The sequence below is a fragment of the Peromyscus leucopus genome, chromosome 3, assembly GCF_004664715.2.
Source record: "Peromyscus leucopus breed LL Stock chromosome 3, UCI_PerLeu_2.1, whole genome shotgun sequence".
Lineage (NCBI taxonomy): Eukaryota > Metazoa > Chordata > Mammalia > Rodentia > Cricetidae > Peromyscus > Peromyscus leucopus.
In genome coordinates, this window is record NC_051065.1 from 67331393 (window position 1) to 67351019 (window position 19627).

A 19627-nucleotide genomic window follows, 5' to 3' on the forward strand; every position below is an offset into this window, starting at 1 on the left:
CGCGGGCCGCGCCGCATTCTTCTCCGGAGCCCGCATGCAGGGCGGGCGGAGTGCGCGGCCTCGAAGGCCTCGCGGCGCTCGAGGCCTCGCGGCGGCCCGGCCACGTGACGACTGCGCACGCGCGGCAGCCGCCATGGCGCAGCGCCCGGCGGCGCGCAGGCGCAGTGCGGGCCCCGAGGTGCGGAAGCTCGCGCGGTAAGCGTCTGCAAGTGCGCCTGGGCGGCGGCCGCCGAGGGAGGGCCGGGCTGCGAGGGCGGCGGCTGGGCGGGCGGAGCCCCGGGCATGTGGGGCCAGCGGCTTTTTGCTGGTATGGCGGAGGCGGAAAGTGTGAGGTTAGTCTCCGGCCTGGCGGGGAGCGGGAGGGGGCAGCCGTCTCCAGGGCGTCGTCGTCCGGCGTCCACGCAGCTCGCACTTCGAGGGTTCGTGGTCCTGGCTGAGGCCTATTTCCCACCCCCCACCCTCCGGCCTCCCGCCGCCCTCGAGCCGCCTGCCGCAGCGAGCTCGACGGCACCCCCGGCTGCGTGGAGTCGGTCTTCCCCTTCTGGTGGGTTGTGTGGGTTAGCCTTCCACGCCTCCGCCCCCCCCCACCCAGGAAGCAGGCGTGGAGGGGCTTCCTTCCGTTTCTTCCTGGTCTCCTTTCGAGGCGCGAGTTATCCCCACCATGCGGCCATCCACCTCCGCTAAAAACTATTTGTTTATTAATATTTATTTATTTATTTAGGTTTTTCGAGACAGGGTTTCTCTGTGTAGCTTTGCGCCTTTCCTGGAACTCGCTCTGTAGCCCAGGCTGGCCTCGAACTCACAGAGATCCTCCTGCCTCTGCCTCCCGAGTGCTGGGATTAAAGGTGTGCGCCACCACCGCCCGACTAAAAACCAGTTTAAAATAGTTCTAGGAAACAGTTTCTTGAAACAAGTGCCAGAATTTTCAAAGTAAACTTTTAATTTTTACGAAGAACATGGCAGTGGCCAGGCGGCGGTGGTGGTGGCACACGCCTTTAATCCCAGCACTCGGGAGGCAGAGGCAGGCGGATCTCTGTGAGTTCTAGGACAGCTAGGGCTACACAGAGAAACCCTGTCTCGAAGAACCAAAAGAAAACTCACAATTAACAACAAAAACCAAGCAAAACAAAATACGGCAGTATTTTCCAGAGAATCCCTAAACAGATTCCAATTTTGTTTTACAGCTACTCAGAACAGTTAAGTTGAATTTTAACACTCCCTTTGACTTATAGTAAAGGATCCCGGATTTGAAGATGTTTCTGTGATACTATTTGGAAAAAAAAAAAAAAAAAAAACTTAAGCTAGACAAAAATGGAAAGTTTTAAATTTTTATAAATAAGCCCCATTATTTTCTGTGATGAGTTAATTTCTCTTTTCATAGTTGGGAGCATTTGAAACTTTGATGTAGGTGTTCTTGAAAAATTAAAAAGCTCTCAAAAAATGTGCTTCAAAATATGACATGTACCCTATGTTTTAAAGGCAATTTTGTGAAAAAAATTTCCCTGTGTATTATAATGTATAGAAGGTTTATCTTAAGTTGAAGGACAAACTAATCTTGCTCCCACTGCCCCCTCAAACCCAGCAGCTTTGGAGGGTGGAGGCTGTTGATATATACCTTCTGTGCCTTTTTGAGAAAGAAATAAAATCAGTTGGAATTGAATAGTGAAATACACTTTTACTACTTTTACGTGAATTTACATAAATTCACGAGTGGAAAGTGTGATTTCTGGTGTGTTGAGCATAAAATTGTAAAGTAGTAGACTTCTTTTGAAATATTTTTCAGTTAAAATATTATGTAATGAAATGATTTTTGAAGTAAAAATTTTGATATATTTTAGTTTTTAATTTCAGAGTATTAAAAACAAAACTAAAGATAGCCAGTCTCAGACATTTGTAGCATTTCTCTTTGTTTTATTGTGGAGTAATTTCTCTTGTTTGAGAGGGTATTCTTTTTTTAAGAACATGAGGGCTAGAGAGCTCAGCAGTTAAGAGCACTGATTGCTTTTCTAGAGGACCGGGGTTCACTTCCCCTCCTCCATGCTGAGTTTTGGGATGGTGTGGTTTTGTTAGAAGTTGGACCTTAGTTCTCTAGAAGCACTAACTTGGCAGTTTATAACCGGCTGTAACGCCAATCCCAGGGGATCTGAAGCCCACTTATGGCCTCAGCATGCACTGCATGCATGTGCTCCACAGACATACATGCAGGCAAAACAGCCATACACTCGCTCCCTCGCATGCACAAGAATATGCATGTAGTTCCAAAGTGTTGATTTATAAAGGTGGTCAAAATGTGTGTGAGTTATCTTACATGTAAATCTGTAAAAGTTTGGCTAAAGATAATGATAGGGATAGAGATGATACATTTTGACATTGAAAACCACAATCTCTTCAGAACAGATAGAAGAAACAATCATGAGAAAATACATGGAAGGCAATTTTTAGTATAGAGTTTGAGTTTTGATAACCCCATTAGGACAAACACTTTTAAGAATTTGAACATAATGTGGTTTAGATTTTTTTCATTGTTAATAGATATAAAACCTAATTCAAGGTGTTGAATTGTTAGTTTTTCAGAACTTGTCCAAATGGATGAAGATACACATTACAATAAAGGTACTGGTGTTAAATATTATTGGGGGGTGGTAAGAGCTTAATGATACTGATTAAATCCTAATTTCTTTTTGCATCGTGATTTTATTTTAGTTGAAGATGTTGTTGGAAGTCATGTAGAAGATGCCGTAACGTTTTGGGCCCAGGTAAATGGAAGCTTGGTTGGTTTCCCTTTTCTACCTTCTGGTTTCCTAACCTGAGCCTTTCCCAACAAAAACCAAATAAAAATCTAAGAATATAGTTTTGTTGTCATTCTCAGTACCTAATCTTGATGAAATCATGTAGCACAGACATAATTAAAAGACAGATGACCACAACTTGAAGTTTTCCTAAGTTGAATAATATACTTGCAATACAGCTGAATGCAACATGAAAAGTATCAAGATTAGGACTTCAAAATTATGTTCAATAGGATCAGGAAGCCAAACACTGTTTTATTTGTGAAGTTATAGCCCCATCTAGAGGTCTTTTGTAAGATTGTTTCCTGAAAACAAGCATTTTTTCCTTATTACTAAATACCTACGGAATTTCATGTTCTTTCTCTTTCTTAAAAACAAAACAAAAGCCCCTTGTATTCAATTTGTATTGGTTGAGTACTCCTGAGCATGAGGCATGCTTAGGAATGTAATTGATGTATCCAGTATCACTCCATTAAAATTACTGATTTCCTCTTTCCCAGAAGCTATCAATTTTGAGTAGCTTCTTTGCCAGGGGTGGGACTTTCACGTTGACACCACTCTTCCAAGTTGGGATTTGGGACTGCATTGTTTTGTTAGAAGTTACATTGTGGGGAAGCTCAGATGATATGTCAAACATTCTGAATACTCGTGCCATTTCAAAAAAATTTCTTGAAAGCTTCTTGCATATCATATGGCAGTAGATAATAAAGATAGGGAGAGGATAAGCTCCATACTCTATAGACACTGGGAGATGAAAAAGAAAACTCTGTTCATTTTTTTTCTAATGGCCTACATTTTAATGTAAGATAAGTGTTTATGTAATTATGAAATTTGGAGATTAATGAAATATTTCTGATTTCAATGATAGATTGAAAATTAGGTAAGTATATTCAGTTTTAAATACAAAGTTAAACAGGGCGTGGTGGTATACCCCTTTTATCCCAGCACTTGAGAGGCACAAGCAGGCAGATCTCAGTCCATGGACAGCTAGGCCTATGCCCAGAGACCTTTTCTCAGCAAAACAAAATTAAGCACCAAAGTTCTTGGGTTTCAGATTTTAAGAGGTGACTCTCTAATGTACCATTACTAATGATTTTTTGATTTTGCAAACTATACATGATAAAGGAGGGAAGAAAATTGCATTTACATACACTTCCCAGGACTTGGGAACTCTTTCTTGATGAAGTGTACAGTGTGTAAATAGAAGTTATAAGGAGCTACAGAAGAATGTGATTTAAAGTTCTTAAAAACAAGGCTGGAGGGATGGCTCAGAGGTTAAGAGCACTGGCTGTTCTTCCAGAGGTCCTGAGTTCAATTCCCAGCACCTACATGGCAGCTCACAACTGTCTATAATGAGATCTGGTGCCTTCTGGCATGCAGGTATACATGCAGCCTGAACATTGTATACATAATAAATAAATAAACGAATCTTTAACAAAAAGTTCTTATAAACCATAGAAAAGTTTGAATTTGTGGTAAATTGTATACTTAAGCACAACCTTTTTATTTTTTAATGTCATGTGTATATGTGTTTTGCCTGTATTTGTGTCTGTCCACAACTTGTGTACCTGGTGTCCATCGTGGTCAGAAGAGGGCATTGGATTCCTGGAACTAGAGTTACAGACAATTGTGAGTTGCCCTGTAGGTACTAGGAATTGAACCTGGTTCTTTTGGAAGCGCTTAACAGCTGAGCCATCTTTCCAATTAATTGTACATACTTTTTAAATGGTGTTCACATGTTGTGGGTTTGTGTGCCACTTGGTGCCTGACACTGAATGACAAATTATATATGTACTAAATTAAATAATACTTCCTAGATCAGTGCTGTCACTGTAGAAATGCAATGTGAACCCTATGAGTAATTATTTCTAGTTTCAGCAGCCACATTGGCGCAAGTAAAAGGAATAGGTAAAAATTAATTTTAATATATGTTTTTATTTAATGTAATATATCCAAAATATTGTTTCAAAATCTAGTCAGCAAGGTAGGCATAGTAATCTCAGCTACTTGTAGGGCTGAACCAAGAGGACCTTGAGTTTGCAGCTGGCTTGAAAAATTTAGTTAGCTCCTGTGCAATAAAATAAGGGCTGGGTTTGTGGTTTAGTTGTATAGTATTTGCCTAGTATATGTGAGGGAAGACCATGGCTTCCATTTCCAATGCCAGAAGAAAGTACACTCACAATTGGTATAAAATATGAGCAAGATACTTTGTATTCCTCTTTTTATATTACATCTTTTATGTTTTTTTTTTCTTTGTGTAGCTCTAGCTGTCCTGGAACTAGCTCTCTATAGACCAGGCTGGCCTTAAACTCAAGAGATTGCCTCTGCCTCCCGAGTGCTAGGATTAGTAAAGTTGTGTACCCCTCAGCCTTATTACATCTTTGGAATCCCAGTGTGTAGGTTTATACTATGCACTGAGTCAGACTTGTCACATTTCAAGTGAGTATTGCTATTTATCTGTTAATTTACTTCTAGACTTTGATTTCCATTGCTCTTAGTCATTAGTTGGTTAAATTTGGAGTTATGGGGCTAGAGATATGGCTTAGGGGTTAAGAGCGCTTGTTCTTCTTCCAGAGGACCTGTAGTCTATATCTAGCACCTGTGTGACCGCTTACACCCTCTATAATTCCAGTTCCAGGGTATTCGATGCCTCCTTTTGGCCTCCTTGGCACCGAGCACATATGGTGCACAGAGATACGTGCAGGCAGAACCCTCATAGCCGTAAAACAAAAATAATTTTGGACTGGAGAGATGGCTTAGTGGTTAAAATTATTACTCTTGTTGCTCTCCAGAGGATGCTAGTTCAAATCCCATGTCAGGCAGCTCACAGTTGCCTCTAACTCTAGCTTCAGGGGATCTAATAGCCTCTTCTGGCTCCTGCTAACACTAACAGACAGAGACACATACACACGAATAAAATAAATTAAAAAAATTAAAAATGAGCTATTATCTAAATTTGGAGTCAGAGAACTTTGTGTAATGACCAGATAGTAAATATTGCACAATTAATGGGTCATACATTCTCTGTTGTAACTCTTAATCTGTAACTCTACCATTGCAGTATAAAAGCGTGTGAAAGAAAGTATGTAGTTGTGACCCAATAAAGTCTGTTCACCGAAACAGGTCGGTTAATTTACCCACTTCTTTCTTCAGTCATCAACTTGAGGCTCCTTCAGAAACACAAAGTATAAAAAGTTAGGAAATATTCCTTAGATGAATACATTAAGAAGATTAAAACTACGGGTGCTATTTCTATACATCTAATGCCTATTCCAAGATGTAAATCATAAGGTGAGATGAGGTCAGAGACGTGTAAGTAGAGATTTGGAAACAGAGGCAAGCCAGAGTGAAGATCTATTGTTGGCTTCCCCTGCCTGATTTCTGCCAGATAAGTCACTTAAAAGAGAATACTTCAGGATTGTTGGTATTCTTAGCTGAATGGCAACTCTTTCCTTCCTTCTTTTTGTGGTGGTGGTGGTGTTGGTCGTGGTGTGTATGTGTGTGTGTGTGTGTGTGTGTGTGTGTGTGTGTGTGTGTATTTTTGAGACAGGGTCTCATTGTGTAGTGCTGGCTGACTTGGAACTCACTATGTAGACTGCCTAACCTCTGCCTCTGAGTGCTGGAATTAAAGATGTGTGCTGTCATTTCCCACACCTACTTGTTTTTTTTTTTTTTCTTTGAAAGGAACTTCCATTATGTAGTCTGTGTATTGACAGGAATAACTGGAATATTTTGATGTACTCTGAATTTTATTTACAGATTTCAAGGACTGCTTCAAATACTTCCTGGGATCAGTTTAAATTTAGTGTTTTCTTTTGTACCCAGGGCCTCATGCAGACTAGGCAAATGTTCTACCAGCTGTGCTATTACCAAAGCTCTTATTTCCCATTTTTTTTTGAATGATGACATTGGCATTCATCATGATGTCTTAGAACTGCTCTTTGAGAGGTTTTCTATCTCCAGACATTATGGGTTCATTGACTATTTTATTCTTGTGTTTCTATAAAGGTTGGCGTGTCTGGTGATACTTGATTTTATTTTGTTGTTGAGGTGGAGTGTCACCCATAGCGTCAGGCCGGCTTCAAACTCACGATGCCCTGCATTCCTGCCTCTCAAGTGCCGGGGTTGCAGGTGTGCAGTGCCACTCCCGGCTCATATTTCATTTCTTCTACTTTGAAATAGTAGAAAGGCTTTTTATGTACTTCTCACTCAGCTTCTATTAATGCTAATTTCTTGTATAACCATAGCACAGTGACAAAAGCCCGGAAATTAATATTGGCACAGTACTGTTAATTGAACTATGTATTAGCCTTTATTTCAAATTTTACCCACCCCACCCCCCTGCTGCTCCAGCATCCATTCTAAGATCCCCATTGTATCTTTAAGAGTCCTCTAACCTTTGATACTTTGTCAGATATCCTGACTTTAGATATTCTGGAAGAATCCTAGGGTTCTTTTTGTTTCTTTTCTATTTTTTTTTTGTTGTTGTTTTGTTTTTAGTTTTTTGAGACAAGGTTTTCTTTATGTAACAGTCCTGATTGTCCTGAAACTCACTCTGTAGACCAGGCTGGCCTCAAACTCAGCAGAGATCTGCCTTCCTCTGCTCCCCCTCCCACCCCCCCCCACCCCCCCCACCCCCCCCACCCCCCCCCCGTGCTGGTATTAAAGGCATGCACCGCCATTGCTGGGCAAATCCTTTTTTTTTTTTTTTGGTGCCTTTTCTGGATCTTGCTCTGTAGACCAGACTGGCCTCGAATTCACAGAGATCTGCCTGGCTCTGCCTCCCAAGTGCTGGGATTAAAGGTGTGTGCCACCACCACCTGGCTGAATCCTAGTATTTTTATAGAGTATCTTTAATAAGGGTTTATAAAGGCCGGGGGCAGTGGTGGCGCATGCCTTTAATCCCAGCACTCGGGAGGCAGAGCCAGGCGGATCTCTGTGAGTTCAAGGCCAGCCTGGGCTACCAAGTGAGTTCCAGGAAAGGCGCAAAGCTACACAGAGAAACCCTGTCTTGAAAAACCAAAAAAAAAAAAAAAAAAAAAAAAAAGGGTTTATATGATGATTTCTCATAAATTGGCCAAAATACCCAAAAGATGATGTGTGTTCATTGTGCATTATATTGGGGTTCCTGATATTATGTCTTTTTGGGTATGTTAGCTTTAATCTACCTGGTTGAGATGTTCATTTTTTAAAAAATGTAAATAATATTTTTCTTTTATAATTAACAAATGCTTTAGAGAGAGATACATTGGATTAACTAGTTTTGTTCCTTTTTTAACTTTTCACTTGTAATTTTTTAATTTTTTCCTGGTATTGTACTGGCCTTTCAGTTTCTTTTTTTATTCCTGCTGCATTTATTAATTGTTCTTCTGTAAGGAAGAGTTTCTTCTCTGCCACTTAATTGTTCAGTAATTTAACTTATGTGACTATAGACTAGTGGATATGTCACAGGTTGTAAGTCATTGCTGTTATTATTTATTTTTGCTGTTTGAATTCTTCATCTCTGGCCAATGGAACAGAAATTGGCCAAAATGATAGGTTAGTTCCATGTCTTCTAAACATGTCTTCTTCTTCTTTTTCTTATTTGCTGTCACCACCAGCCCTGGAATTACCCAGTCTATAAGGAACCTGCTTAGTATAATTTAATAATATTTGGCACTTTATTTGAAGTCTATGTAAGTGACCGTAAGCTTCATGTAGCTTACTATAATTTCTTCTAAGAACTCATTTGAATTATGGAAATCATAACACAAGAATTTGATCTAATTCCCAGTACACCAAAGTACTTTAAGTGTTACACTTAGTAGAACCCTCAATTATATATAATACCATCAGAATTTATTGAATCTCATACTCTTTCTGTTTTCTTCTTAGAATGTTAGTAAAAATAAGGACATTATGAAGATCGGTTGCTCACTATCTGAAGTTTGTCCTCATGCTAATTCAGTTTTTGGAAATCTTGATCCTAAGAAGGTAAGCTTTATTCCTGGTTATAATCATTTCTTCTTGCATGTCTGCTTTTCTACATTTTAGAATTTATAGATTTTGGAATTTGCGGCCTATTGAACAGAAAAGACAGATTTTTAGAATTTCTATAAACTACAGTCATAGTAAATTTATTTATTAAAAGTAACTGTAATGAGAAGGGGAGGAAGCAGAGAGCTAGGGAGGCCCATGGAGATCCACAAAGATACCCCCACAAAAGACTGCTGGCAATGGTCGAGAGACGGCAGGAACTGACCTACTCCGGTGATGGGATGGCCAGATACCCTGTTAGTTGTGCCATAAACCCCATCCAAGGAAGGTCTGAGGAATCTGGATGCAGACATCCACGGCTGGGCCCCTGGTGGAACACTGGGAGTCTAATTAGTGAGAAAGAAGAGGGTTTATATGAGCGAGAATTGTTGAAGCCAGGGTTGGATAAAGCACAGGGACAAATAACCAAATGAATGGAAGCACAGGATTTATGAACCAAAGGCTGAGGGGCTCCCAACTGGATCAGGCCCCCTGAACGGGTGAGACAGTCATTTGGCTTGATCTGTTTGGGAGGCAGCTGTGTGTTGGTGCCGGGTCCTGGGCTTGTTGCATGAGTTGGCTGTTTGAATCCTGGGACCTATGCAGGGACACTTGGCTCGGTCTGGGAGGGGGCGACTGGACCTGCCTGGACTGAGTCTACCAGGTCGATCCGGTCCTCGGGGGAGACCTTGATCTGGAGGAGGTGGGAATGGGGGGTGGGGCGGGGGGAGGGGGAGGGGAGGCGAGAGTGGGAGAACAGGGGAATCTGTGGCTATTATGTTGAACTAAATAATGTTGTAAAATAAATTTACTTAAAAAAAAAGTAACTGTGGACAGTAATTCTGATGTAAACTACAATATGGATGGCTTTAGATCAAGTGTGGGGTCTAGCGCATGTTAGGTGAGCCGTCTACCGACAGAGCTGCATCTTCATACCTCTAGATTGATGTACGTCTTTTGTCTTATGTATGTATGGCTAATGCCTGCTCCTAGTCTGTGGCTAACTTGATTACCTTCTGGATATCATTTGAAATCTTATCTATATTAATATTTTCTTTTTTGGTATGTGATTTCTCTTTCCTGCTTCAACTCTTCACTTACAGAGGGATGGGGGGATTAGGGAGGAAGGAGAGGATAGAAGAGAAGAGGAGAGGAAGGAGGAAAAGGGGATAGAGGGAGAGGGAAGGAAAGGGGGAGAGAGTGAGGGAGAGGGAAGGAGAGGAGGGGGAGAGGGAGAGAGAATGAGGGAATGAGGGGGAGGGGAAGGGAGAGGAAGGGAGAGATTGTGCTGTGGAGGCCAGAGATAGGCTGTGTCTTTTTCTCCTGCTCTCCACTTTACTCCTTTGAGACAGGGTCTGTCATTGAAGCTGGGGCTCAATTGTTTTGGTTGAGCTTGCTGGCTTTTTTCATTATTTCTTCCTAAGAAGCATTTTGGACTAATCTTTTTCTTAGTGGGGCTTCTCCAACAAGACATTATAATATCATACTATTGATAAATTGTATATGTTGTCAGGTAGGGTGGGACTTAGCAGAGCCATGAATCATTGTAATAACTAAGATTTCCTAGTACTGCATTCCTCCAAATCTACTTTTTGTTTCCATGGAGACAATATTGTATCAACTGAGGATGTTATGTTTTTAAGTGGTTATCACCCTGGAGTGAGTTTTGTGTCTTCCATTTCAACTTTTAAGCGACACTTAACAATGGAAGGAGCTTGCTTTTGGTTGGCACAGCTGGAAGGGTCCTGGCATCTGCTGAGAGATGTGGATGGCAGACAGCCTGTGCAGCTCTTCACCTCCAAATCAAGAACCAGTCACAAACGTCAGTAGAGCGGAGGCGGGAGCAGGATTCATAGTGTAATTTTTTGTTCTTTTATCAAATGTCATTAAACTAAAGTATAAATTTGGTATTAATAATACTGTCTAAAATCAGTTAATCATGTAGCCAAAAACATTTGATTTTGCTGTTGCTTGATTAAACAGTGATTCAAGAGACAGTGATAAACGAAAAGAGAACTTTATTTATTGGCCAAAAAAATGGAGAAATGAAGTCTCTGCTTGCAGTTTAGCCTCTCAACTCCAGGAAACTGAGGAGTTACAGTACAGGAATAATGAGCAAGAGAGACCAGGAAGAAGTATTTGTCTTTTCTGTGAATAGGTACAAATCTTTGAAGAACTTAGGTGTTATGTTTTTCTGTGTCTTCTGTGGTCTGGTATTTTCACATATAACTAAAAGGTTAAAGTCTTAAAAGATACAGACAGAGATGTCAAGCCTTTCATTCTGGTTCAGGTCATGAATTAGACATTTGTAGGCCCAATGGAGAATCAGTGCTTCCATCAAAAGTGGCCTTCAAGTCCTTGACAAGTGACTGTTACTTATACTCTCACAACAGAGGCAAATGCACAGCAAAGCTGATAATGCATTGGTCTCCAAAATTATTAGTGGCTTTGAAGTTAACTAAGAACACAGAAACTAGAGAGTTTTCGTTTTTTTTTTTCTGTAAAAATGTTTCTAATGTTATTATATAAAGTAAAAAGTATAAAAATTTTTCTTGACTCATAGGAAATATGGATTCCACCAGGTTCAAGATTAGACTCAAGTAGAATATTCTTTGCATGTGGTGATATAGTATGTACTCCAATAAAGCTTGCCAGAGGATCAGAGGACAGAGCCAGCACTAGATTAGACATAGAGGTCAGGCAGTGGTGGCACACATCCTTAATCCTATTACTCGGGAAGCAGAGAGAAATCTGTCTGGATCTCTGTGAGTTCAAGGCCACACTGGAAACAGAGCCAGGCAGTGGTGGCACACAGCTTTAATCCCAGGAAGTGATGGCAAGGAGGAGAAAGGTATATAAGGCGTGAGGAAACAGGAACTAAAGCACTTTAACTGAGACCCTTTCAGGTGAGGATTCAGAGGCTTTCAGTCTGAGGATTCATGGAGTTGGTGTGGTAATAGTTGGTAGCTGTGGCTTGCTCTGCCTCTCAGATCTTTCAGCTAGTACTGGTTTTTTTTTTTTTTTTTTTTTTTTTTTTTTTTTTTTTTTTAATTAAAAGACCATCTAAGATTCAAACAACATTGGCATATTTAGGTATAAAAATATTTTACCTAGCCGGGAGGTGGTGGCGCACGCCTTTAATCCCAGCAGGCGGATCTTTGTGAGTTCGAGGCCAGCCTGGTCTATAGAGCGAAATCCAGGAAAGGCGCAAAGCTACACAGAGAAACCCTGTTTATAAAAACAAACAAACAAACAAACAAAAAACCAAAAAAAATTTTACCTGTTTGAAACATTAAAACAGGATACTTTTTAAACTCTGTTTCTTTATATCCTCTTTTATTCCTTTTTAAAATTTATTTCTTAACTCATTTGTTTTACTGGTGTTTCTTTTCCCTTTTGGAATATCTTTATTTATTCCTTGACAATCTCATATATGTTCATTACATCTAGATCCTATCTAGCCCCAAAACCTTTTACCCACTCCTCCCAGACAGCCTATAATTCTCCTATCATTTTTATGCTTTTTCTCTCTGTGTCTTTTTGTAACCCACTGAGCCCAGTTAGTGTCCCCTACTAGAACGTTGACTGATTGTGGCTAAGTCTGATGCAGGTAACTGCTGGAGTGAGTTGGTGAGTGCACGGGCCCTGTTATGTCCAGGAGAATGCATTTCCCAGTACTTGTCCCTACCTTCCAGCTCTTAGAGTCTTTCTGCCCTCTCTACCATGATGTTTTCTGCACTTAGAGGTTGATAGAGATCTTCTGTCTAGAGCTGAGTACTCAGGAGTCACTTACTCTTAGCACTTTGACTAATAAAGTTGCTGCATTAAATGCTGCCCACTATAGAAAACCACTTCTCTAGCCAAAGTTGAAAGCAGCTCTAATCTGTTGGTATAAATGTAAGTTGTCTTAGTTTGCTTTCCATTGCTGTGCCAAACACCACGACCAAAAGCAACTTGGGAAGAAAAGTTTATTTCACCTTGCAAGTTGTAGTCTATCACGTCAAGGAAGGTCAGGGCAGGAACTCAAGACAGGAGCCTGGAGACAGGAACTGAAGTAGAGACCATGGAGGAACACTGCTTTCTGGCTTGCTCAGCCTACTTTCTTACATAGCTCAGGACTACCTGCCTAGGGGTGGCCCAACCTCCAGTGAGCTGGGCCCTCCCACGTCAACCATCTGTCAAGAAAATGTTCTACAGGTTTGTCCACAGGCCAGTCTGGTGGGGGCATTTTCCCAATTGAGGTTCTCTCTTCCAGAATTACTCTAGCTTATATCAAGTTGACAAAAAACTAACCAGGACATACATATTTAGAAGGCAGTTTGACAACATGCCCATTTAGCAAAAGAGCAGTAGTAGGTTCTCCTCTATGGCCTATGACCTTCCAAGTTATAGCCTTTGACCAGGTTAACAGTGCCAGACATGAACTTCCTTCTAAGGAGCAGACCTCACCCCCAGTCAGAAAGTGGTTGGTTATTACCATTATTGCACCAGTGGGTAGGTACATCTTGCCCTACGGTAGGACAGTATTGTAGTATCCAGGGTTTACTTCTAGGTAGTACCATGAATGGCTTTTCTTACCCAGTGGCCTATATAGCACATTATGGCACTGTGAAAGATAGTAAGCAAGGAGGAAGTTTTCAGAGAAGTTGCAGTTTGATTTCTCTGTGTCCTGCCACCAAAGTATGTTGGGTCTTCAGCAGTAGAGTCTCACCATCTAGTTATGATTACGAGCCAAGAGCAGTGCAGTAGCCCTTGCTTTTTGGGGGGCTTTCTTGACCGATTAGTCATAGGGTGTTGATTTATGTTTATTAAGCCATCCCTTCATCTCTGGAATAAAGACAACTTAGTGATGGTGGATAATCTGTTTTTTTTTTTCTTTTTTTTTGTGATATATATTTTTTATTTTACAATACCATTCAGTTCTACATATCAGCCATGGGTTCCCCTATTCTCCCCCTTCCCACGCCCTCCCCTTACCCCCAGCCCACCCTCCATTCCCACCTCCTCCAGGACAAGTCCTCCCCCGAGGACTGCGATCAACCTGGTAGACTCAGTCCAGGGAGGTCCAGTCCCTTCCTCCCAGACTGAGCCAAGTGTCCCTGCATAAGTTCCTGGTTTCAAACAGCCAATTCATGCAATGAGCACAGGACTTGGTCCCACTGCCCAGATGCCTCCCAAACTGATCAAGCCAATCAACTGTCTCACCTATTCAGAGGGCCTGATCCAGCTGGGAGCCCCTCAGCCTTTGGTTCATAGTTCATGTGTTTCCATTCATTTGGCTATTTTTTTTCAATAATTGAGTAAAACTGAAATTTATTATATGCCACAGTCGTCCTAGGGACCTCCATGCTATATATATATATAGCCTTTATGGTTCTATGGGTTGTGGTCTGATTGTTCATTTTATATCTAGAATCCACCAATGAGTGAGTACATACCATAACTGTCTTTCTGGGTTTGGGTTACCTCACTCAGGATGATTTTTTCTAGTTCCATCCATTTGCCTGCAAATTTCATGCTTTCATTGTTTTTCTCTGCTGAGTAGTACTCCATTGTGTATATGTACCACATTTTTTTCATCCATTCTTCCGTTGATGGGCATCTAGGTTGTTTCCAGGTTCTGGCTATTACAAATAGTGCTGCTATGAACATAGCTGAGCATGTATCTTTATGGTATGTATCAGCATTCTTTGGGTATATGCCCAAGAGTGGTATGGCTGGGTCTTGAGGTAGTTCGATTCCTAATTTTCTGAGAAACCGCCATACTGATTTCCACAGTGGTTGTACAAGTTTACATTCCCACCAACAGTGGAGGAGTGTTCTCTTTGCTCCACATCCTCTCCAACATTGGTTGTCATTGGTGTTTTTGATCTTAGCCATTCTAACAGGTGTAAGGTGGTATCTCAGAGTCGTTTTGATTTGCATTTCTCTGATGATTAAGGATGTTGAGCATTTCTTTAAATGTCTTTCAGCCATTTGTAGTTCTTGTTTTGTGAATTCTCTGTTTAGCTCTTTAGCCCATTTTTTAATTGGACTCTTCAGTGCTTTGATGTCTAGTTTCTTGAGTTCTTTATATATTGTGGAGATCAATCCTCTGTCAGATGTGGGGTTGGTGAAGATCTTTTCCCAATCTGTTGGCTGTCTTTTTGTCTTATTGACTGTGTCTTTTGCCCTGCAAAAGCTTCTCAGTTTTGAGAGGTCCCATTTATTAATGGTTGTGCTCAGGGTCTGTGCTGTCGGTGTTTTATTTAGGAAATGGTCTCCAGTGCCAATGCGTTCAAGAGTGCTTCCTATTTTCTTTTCTATTAAGTTTAGTGTAACTGGATTTATGTTTAGGTCTTTGATCCACTTGGACTTGAGTTTTGTGCATGGTGATAGATATGGATCTATTTGTAATCTTTTACATATTGACATCCAGTTATGCCAGCACCATTTGTTGAAGATACTTTCTTTGTTCCATTGTATAGTTTTGGCTCCTTTGTCAAAAACCAGGTGTTCATATGTGCATGGATTAATGTCAGGGTCTTCAATTCGATTCCATTGGTCCGTATGTCGGTTTTTATACCAGTACCAAGCTGTTTTTATTACTATAGCTCTATAGTAGAGTTTGAGGTCCGGATGGTGATGCCTCCAAGGGTTGCTTTATCGTACAGGATTCTTTTAGCTATCCTGGGTCTTTTGTTTTTCCATATAAAGTTGAGTATTTTTCTTTCCAAGTCTGTGAAGAATTGTGTTGGGATTTTGATGGGATTGCATTGAATCTGTAGATTGCTTTTGGTAAGATTGCCATTTTTACTATGTTAATCCTACCTATCCATGAGCATGGGAGATCCTTCCATTTTCTGATATCTTCTTCAATTTCTTTCTTTAGAGATTTAAAGTTCTTATCAAAAAGGTCTTTCACTTGTTTAGTTAGTGTTATCCCAAGGTATTTTATATTATTTGTGGCTATTGTAAAGGGTGATGTTTCTCTGACTTCTTTCTCAGCCCTTTTATCATTTGTGTATAGGAGGGCTACTGATTTTTTTGAGTTGATCTTGTATCCTGCCACTTTACTGAAGGAGTTTATCAGCTGTAGAAGTTCCCTGGTAGAGTTTTTGGGGTCACTTATGTATACTATCAGGATAATCTTTTTGATGTGCTCTTTAATTTGCAATTATTTTGTTGAGAATTTTTTTTTGTGTGTAATTTCACCATGGGAGTCTCTAATTTTCTTTTTATTGTTATTGTTTCTTTATTTGCTTTTGGTATCAGGGTAATAACAGCTTAGTAAAAAAGCATTGGGTGATGTTACTTCTTTCTTTAATGGTAAGGTTTGTGAAGAATTAGTGGTGTTTTTTCTTTAAAGGTTTGGTAAAATTCACCAGTGAATCCATCTAGGCCTGGAATTTTAGTTAGGAAATTTTAAAATACTGCTTCAGACTCACTGTTTGTTACAGATGTGTTTAAATAATTATCTTGTTTTGGCTTAATTTGTTAGGTCATTTGCATCTAGGAATTTGTAAGTTTCTTTTAGTATTTCTAACTTAGTGAATGTACGTTTTCAAGGTAAGACCTAATGATTTTCTGATTTCATTGGTAGCTGCTGTAATGACTCCCTTATTGCCACTTATTTTATTAATTGAGGTCTTCTTTTTTTCTTTTGGTTAGTTTGACTAAGAGTCTGTCAGTTTTATTATCTTTTCAAAGAACCAAGTATTTGTTTAATTGATTCTTTGTATTTTCCTTTTTATTTTATGTCCTAATGATTTCTTTTCACCTACTGAATTGTGATTTGATGTATTGTTCTTTTTCCAGGGTCCTAAGGCGAATAATTTACTTATTTATTTGAGGTTTCTCTGATTTCTTATGTAGGCACCTAGAGCTCTACAGTTCTTTCCTCCTTAGGATTGCTTTCATTATATCCCATAGGTCTTGGCATGTTGTGCTTTCATTTTCATTTGATTCTAGTAATTTATTTTCATTCACTTCTTTATTTCTTCAAGGATGGAGTTGTTTTTCAACAGTGTGTTATTTCATAGCATAGTTTAGCCTTTCCTGTGGCGTTGTAGATGGGTTTGTTTTTCTCTGCAGTTCAAAGTATTTTCTGTGGAGCTGATGTGGTGGTCAGAAATTCCTTTAGCCTGTTTTTATCATGGGAAGACTATTTTTCCTTTTAGTATGCTAGGTAGCTTTGCTAGGTATAGTGGTCTGGGTTGGCAGTTGTTTTTCAGAACTTGAAATACACCTGTCCAGGCTATCCTGGCTTTTAAAGTTTCATTGAATAATCTGTTATTTCGATGGGCCTGCCTTTATTTATGACGTGGTGTTTCTCTCTTGCTGCTTTCAGTATACTTTCTTGGCCCTGTATATTTAATCATATTGATGATGTGGGTTCTTTTCTGGTCTTGGTGTTAATGCCTCTCGCATCTGGATTGGCATCTCCTTTCTTAACTCTGGGAGAGTTTCTGTTATGATTCTTAAAACTGTTTTCTGTGCCTTTAGAACTAGATTCTTTTCCATCTTCCTTGCCTACTCATAGATTGAGTCTTTTTAGAATGCCAGGTATAACTTGGAATTCCTTCTGTTACCTTATTATTTTAACTTTGCCTTGTTTGATTGTTCCAGTTCCTCGATCTTGCCTTAAGCACAGATAGTCTATCTTTTCCTTGATCTGTTCTGTTTAGTGAGACTTTTCATAGAGCTTTTTATTTGACTTTGCTAGGTTTTTTATTTGCAACATTTCATTGTTTTTTTTCCCTCCATATTTCCCTTTGTTGAATTTCCTCTTCATAACTTCCTCATTTTATTCAGCTGTTTTGCATTCTCAATCAGGAGCTTGTTTTTTATTTCCTTGGATATAATTACAATCATTATTTTGAGTTCTTTCTCTGTGATTTCATTTAACTCATTTTCACTAGATACCATTACTGTAGGATTAGTAAAATTTGGAGGAATTATGGTGTGTGTGTGTGTGTTTCTTATGTCACTGGGTTAGAATTTATGCATGTAGTGTTATTTCTTCATTTGGTATAATTTTTTATCAGCTGTATTCTTTCAATTGAACTATTTGCAATGTTTCTGTGGGACTTGGATGTGGTAGAGTTGAGTGTGTAGTTCAGAAAAATAGTTCTTCAGTTAAGAGCTCAGTGTGCTAGGTATAAATTATGTATTTATATTCTTAGCAGGATATCAACTTTGAGATCATCACAGCTACTTGATATTATCATTATGGAAATACTATACTAGCTAGTTAATGACAGTGGTCCCTTTGGCTTCCATAATTGCTGGAGGATAAATAACTAAGGGTAGTGTGGAATGTACTCAGATTTTAGTTATTAAAATTAGTAGTGGTAGGGAGGTAGAGTGGGTAAGGATAAACACTCATTATTTGTCTTAGGGTTTCTATTGCTGTAATGAAACACCATGACCAAAAAGATGGGGAGGAAAGAGTTTATTCTGCTTATACTTCCATATTCATCATTGAAAGGAGTCAGGACAAGAACTCAAATGTGGTAGGAACTCAGAGGCAGGAGCTGATGCAGAAGCCATGGAAGAGTGCTGCTTACTGGTTTATTTACCATGGCTTGATCAGTCTGCTTTCTTACAGAACCTAGGACACCAGCCAACGGTTGGCACCACCCACAATCATTAATTAAGAAAAAGCTCTGTGGCTGGCCCACAGCCTGATCTTATGGCAGTGGTCAGCCTGTGGTTTGCGACTCCTTTGGGATCAAACGACCCTTTCACAGGGATCACCTAAGACCATTGGAAATATCATATGTTTACATATGATTAATAACAGCAAAATTAAGTAGCAATGAAAATAATTTTATGGTTAGGGGTTACCAAAGCATGAAGAACTTTATCAAAGGACCAAAGGAAGGTTGAGAACCACTGTCTTATGGAGACATTTTCTCAATTGAGGTTCCCTCCTCCAGATGACTACAGTTTGTGGCAAGTTGACACAAATCTAGTCAGCACAGTATTAGATTTATTTTGAAAAGAAAAAAAGTCAAGGTGTGTAAAGTAACTAGGAAGTGAAAATTGGAGTACTGTTAGGGTCCACAGATAATAGAGGTTGTTATATCTATGGAATGTTGTAAGTAAGAAGTAAAAAGAAGAGGTAATAAAGATGAACGGAAGATGTAGGGATAAGAGGAGATGTTATTTGAGATGTGGGAGAAAAGTGTATAGAAACTGCTTTATATTAGACTGGTGGACAACAGTCCTGAAGCCTATTGAACAATATACGAACAAAAGGAAATCATGAGACGTGTATGCAAGAGTGGAGATTAAATAATAGAGAATAAGAAATAAAAGGAATACTTATGCAGAGTTGCTGGCACAGCTGTGCTGAGTTGAAGGTTATGTCTTCTGATTCCTCTGACTTTAGCAGGCTTCAAGGTATGTGAGGGGCAAGTCGGAACTGTCTCTGCAACCTCAGTGTTCTTGGGGTTCTGGCATGTGGGGGAGGAGTGATTGTAAGACCTTTCAGTGGTAGTTACCTTGGATTTCTGCATTCCTTCATGGCCTTTCTTGTCCTGCAGGTTCCCCTAAAATTTCACTTAGTTCGTTGGCAATTTCATATATACATTTAAATGCATTCTGGTCACTTTCTATCTATACTATCCCTATCAACTTCTTTCCTACCTGCTCCTTTCCCAGATTCATGACTTGTTTTTTTGTTTTTTGTTTTTTGTTTTTTTTTTGTGGCCCAGTTAGTTTAACCAGGGAACTCTGTATGAGCATTGGAGCCTGGTGTTATCACTAGTAGGTACACAACTAACTGAAAGGCAATGACTGTTCCTTGATAGAACCATAGAGATTGTTCAGTAATGATA

General features: G+C 39.9%; 1 protein-coding gene across 1 annotated transcript in view; it reads left to right on the forward strand.

Annotated features, from left to right (window-relative positions):
- The first annotated feature begins 221 nt into the window (after positions 1-221).
- Positions 222-19627, forward strand: part of Stk31 (serine/threonine kinase 31) — a 78227-nt gene continuing 58821 nt past the window's right edge. Inside the window, 4 exon segments of the mRNA XM_028864228.2 lie at positions 222-332; positions 2567-2613; positions 2704-2756; positions 8664-8762. Of these exon segments, the coding sequence (XP_028720061.2) occupies positions 283-332; positions 2567-2613; positions 2704-2756; positions 8664-8762 (249 nt within the window). The 5' untranslated portion in view covers positions 222-282.